This window comes from Phalaenopsis equestris, unplaced genomic scaffold (assembly GCF_001263595.1).
Source record: "Phalaenopsis equestris unplaced genomic scaffold, ASM126359v1 Scaffold000002, whole genome shotgun sequence".
NCBI lineage: Eukaryota > Viridiplantae > Streptophyta > Magnoliopsida > Asparagales > Orchidaceae > Phalaenopsis > Phalaenopsis equestris.
In genome coordinates, this window is record NW_018164444.1 from 80,393,487 (window position 1) to 80,398,495 (window position 5,009).

A 5,009-nucleotide genomic window follows, 5' to 3' on the forward strand; every position below is an offset into this window, starting at 1 on the left:
CCCTATATGAATCATCAAGGTATAAATCAAAACTCCATCTTCAAGAACAACACTATGAAACTGCATTCTCCCATTGAAATTGAGCACCAGAATATCCTGTTCTTTGATCACTCCTTGATCCTAAAAACTGACCGCGCTGCCATGTCCTCTGGGGCTGCACCTTCTTCTCAAACAAATAGTTATTCCTGCCGCTGCTACCAGAAAACTTCCAACTACTGTTCATTCTATCATCATGTACTGTACAGCTTGAATTCATGTTCTTCCAATCACTATTTCTTCTATCCTCACCATTTTTCCAGCTCTGGTGATGCCTCCATGATTCATCCTGATCTTTCCAGCTAACTCCACACGAAGCTTCCCTTCCATTAGCATCCAATGAATAAATTCTTCTGCTTTGCCATGGATCATTTTGTGCAATTCCATCCCCCCAACTATTTTTGGCAGCCATTTCATCCCATACTGAAGCTAAAGTTGGCTTTTCAATATACTTGTCCCAATTTGAGGAAGATTGCTCCGCACCACAACTTCTTGGAGGCACGGGTTTATGTTCAGAAGAATCCAAATGACTTGCGGCGGATTCATTATTCACATCGGGATTGAAGAAACTTCTTTCTAAATCTGCAGTGAGCTTGGGATCGACAAAAGTATCAAAATCAACCTTTTCAACGTACATGTATGGATCAGGCAGCGGAATATTACAAGGGAGACCATTAATTTTTGCCCAATAGCGTGCTTTCGCATTTTGGAATGCTTCTCGTCCTGCAGAATCGTCCCAGTTGGCGATGTTCTTGTGGATGCACAATACTCTATCGGCGTCGCATATTTTTCTCCAAGGAACTCGGCACACATAAGAGCAAAATGTCCTCTCCCATGAAGGAGCAGCATAACAACTTTCTTCTGATAGAAACAGAGAGGGGGAGCAAATAAGAGAATTTCAAAAAAAGAGTAAATTGTTGACAATTAGGACTCTCTGAGCATGAATATCATGTGTACAGGTGGTGTATGGGGTTTGCAGTAAGAAGAACCAATTGAGTGCAAAAAAGATGATAATAAAATCTTATTAGTGTTAACTGAGAAGAAACATATAGCAGAACAAAAATAAGATTGTAAACAAGATAAAAACTTTAAAGATTAAAGCATCAAAATAGACACCTAACTATCTCGATGGGGCCATTTTAGTCCTAAAGTCTATAAAAATGTCAAATTAGTCCTCAAACTCTCTTAATAGAGATTGAAATAATACCCATGGAAGATTAAAAGAATCGAAGGACTAAAATGATATTTTTATAAACTCAGGGACTAAAATGACACTCTGCAAAGATTTAGGGGACCATTTTGAATCCTTTCTCAAAACTTTAAATTATATCCAAATCTACAATTTTTTTTTGTATCATACACTATAGTGATAAATGTGTCAGCAATATTCAAATACAAATGCCAAGGGACTTATTGTTCTTTAGTAGCATCTCTTACAAAACAGACATGTTCTAGAACCTTAAAACCAAGCTGAGCCCTTCAAATATATGATTCTATTAATATAATTGTGATCTTGGTTGAATAAGCAAAATAATCTTGCTAATTATGGTTAAACTAAATGCATATGTCTTGTTTTATTTCTATATTTTGAACTGCCAACCCCAACGGTGCACATTATAGAAGCAGAATGGACCTTGGAATCATACAAAAGTTTGTAGGATCAATCAATAGGTAAAAGATACTTCTAGTTAAGGAATGATCAATACAATCAAGATCATACATAGCAAATGAATGGAGAATCATTCAATAGTTAAAGGATGGTTTATATTTATGGTACGACTCATTTTATTCAAAATCAAACATAATTGAACTTATAATGTATTTCCAAAGATGAAAAATTTACATATTAATGAACACTAAGGTTAAGGTTCAAGAATGCAAAACTTATAAAAATGCATGGAGGTTTGTTCAAACCACAAAGATATATGATATTATTGATAGATTTCAAACCATTAAAAACAAAAATGCCAATTTATATCAAGCATGCTTAAATATTGTGAAGTACCATTACAAGTCGGACACAAGACACATGAGTTTCACTATATAATAGCCAAATTATTTAAGGATAAAGGAAAAATAAGCATAAAATTACTAGAATTTCACTATTTTATTCACAAAAAGTATCATTTATGGGCTTTCGCTAACTAGTTCAAAGTTTTCAAACAATAACACAAGGCAGTAAGTTTGAGTACAACTCTGAATCATTCATTACTTTTATAGCTTTTATGAAAAAAAATGCGGGCATTTACATACATATCACAGAATTTTTATACATTCATTACTTTTATAGCTTTTATGAAAAAAAATGCGGGGATTTACATACATATCACGGAATTTTTATACATTTATTTATATATCTAACAATGAAATCTTCATATTTAATTATCTAACAGAAAAATCTTTCAAAAATGCCACTAAAACAGAATTATCTAAATGAAATATACCTATTCATGCATAATTGTTAATGAGGTTTAGAAATGCAGGTGTTCTATAAAGATTTAGGCGTTAGATATGTAGTTACAAAAGAATTTTGTGAAAAGCACATGAATCACCCTAAAGTTTATTTCAGAACAACACAAAATAGCTACCAAAGAAAACCCGTTCTGGACAATAAGCCGTCAAAATCTACAAAAAAATTAACAAATACATCATGGATTACCCCGTGCATTGGATGTCATTTTCATTGAGCGTTCTTCTTCCCTCCAACCATTAAATCCTGCAATTTAAAAATTGCACAATGCTAATATTCTTATCACATATATCAGATACTGCAGCAAACAGATAAAGATTAAAAACAAGAAGAAAAAAAAAACCAATTTTCTACAGAAATCTTAAAAAATTCCCTCAAACATAAATGCCTCAGAGAAAAGGCCAGGACTTGCAAATCTCACAAAAGATTACCAAATACTGACCCCAAATTTATGAAATAGCAAAAGCTCTTAAAGAAAAGCATAAGAACGCGACACAATTACAAAAATAAAGACTCCAGATACTGACCCCAAATTTATGAAATAGCAAAAGCTCTTTAAGGAAAAGCATAAGAACGCCACACAATAGATCTTCGCCTTAATGATTAGACAAATAATGCGGCCAAAACAAAACCCTAGATCCAAATCCAAAACCCAGTATCAAAGATTCAACACATACGACAGAATTAATTGATTAATGGAGCTATTTAAAGCTTACCAGCATGATTCTGCTTTCCCCAAAGCTTCGGTGACTTCGATGGCCATCGTCCTCCATCATCATTCCTCGACTGATCCCAATTTCCCCAACGCCTCTTTTCCCCCATCTTCTGAAAAGCTTAATCGAGGAGAGAACGACAATCGAAAGAAGAGCGTAGAAGGCTGATCGAGGATTGGAGCGTATTTCTAGGGTTCGGTGGGGATACGGAGCTACTTGAGGAGAAGGATACGGACGAGTAAAAGGGGCGAAGATGGGCGCCTGCTCAATTTTCTATTTTTGAAGCTCTATTTTCTTATCTTCTGTAATAAATACCTTTTCCTTTTTTCAGTTGAGGCGAAAAATAAATATAAAAAATTTTAATTTTTTATTTACAATTTTTTAATGTTTTTTTACCTACATATCACAAAAATCTTATATATTATGAATGTAATAACTAAATTTTTTTTTATTTATATTCATAATATTTTTTTTTCATAAATAAGGTATATATCATTTTAGAAAAAAAAAATAATGTTATAATGATATATTTTTATGTGATATAAATGATTTGAAAGGCAAGCACGAGAAAAGTAAACATATCTAAATTTTAGGGTATATATATATATTTAATTTTTTTATTTACTTGTAAGACTTTAAAATTTTTATTATTTCTCATAATTGACTGGTGTTATTGTCTAGAGTATTTTTATTATTAAATATTTAATGAAAATACATCTAATTGTAACATTCTCTCAATTAGATCAGTATCCTAACAAAACCCTAGACCTATGCTCCAATCCTTGATATGCTCCCACGTTCTTCTTTCGATTATCGCTCTCTCCTCGATTAAGCCATTAAAGAAATTAGGATCAGTCGAAGCATGATGATGGAGGACGATGGCTATCAAAGTTACCTAGGCACTTGAGAAAGCAGATTCATGCTGGTAAGTTTTAAACAACTCCATTAATTTATTAGTTTTGTTAAAAATGTTGTTTCTTTGGTACTCTATTGACACTATCTGGCCACCGCCATCTAGTGCCGCTACTGCACAACCACTGTTGTCCAACCTATGGGTGTAAACGAGTCGAACACGAGCGAACCCAGGCCCAGCTCGTGTTCGGCTCGTTTATATTTCGAGCTCAAAAAGTGTGTTCGTGTCCGACCCGTTTGCTTAGCGAGTCGAACACGAGCCGTTCACAAACAAAAAGTCATTTTGACACCCCTAATCATGTAGCCATAAGATGTTAAAGATTGGGGCAAGATTTAAAACATCATATGAATCTAATATAATAATTTTATTCTATTTTCTTCATTAATACTTTAATGATTATAAATCTTTGTAGTCTTGTAGTCAATTAATTTTTTTAAAAAATATTACTAATCAAAGCTATATATATAATCAAAGCAAATATTACTAATCAAAGCTATATATATAATTGATTAGTAGTATTTCGAGCCAAACACGACTGAAAAAAAATTTGTTTGTGTTGTTAGTGCTCGGCTCGTTAACTTAGCGAATGAGCCAAACACGAGCTGTTCGCGAACAACAAGCTATTTTGACAGCCCTAGTCCAACCACCATAGTCGGCCACCATCGTCACACCACACTACCTAAATGCCACCACCACCGCCACTGTCATTGCCAACGTCACCACCGTCGTTGAGTTGTCGCTACCGAAGACGCTGACATCAGATTTTCTAGCACATAACCACCACCATCAGTTTTTGTTCACAACAATTGAATCACCGCCACCCCTTGAACTTCTAGATATAAGGAGTTGATGACTTCATGTTTGAGACCTCAAGTAT

At 34.1% G+C, this 5,009-nt stretch overlaps 1 protein-coding gene across 1 annotated transcript; it reads right to left on the reverse strand.

Annotated features, from left to right (window-relative positions):
- Nucleotides 1-6: 6 nt before the first annotated feature.
- LOC110035532 lies at nt 7-3,480 on the reverse strand. The gene is made up of 3 exons (XM_020739767.1): nt 3,223-3,480; nt 2,696-2,752; nt 7-897 (listed from the first exon to the last, which is right to left on the reverse strand). Exons 1-3 carry the CDS (start codon nt 3,326-3,328, stop codon nt 53-55), a joined length of 1,008 nt encoding a protein of 335 aa, XP_020595426.1. The 5' UTR covers nt 3,329-3,480; the 3' UTR covers nt 7-52.
- Nucleotides 3,481-5,009: the final 1,529 nt, after the last annotated feature.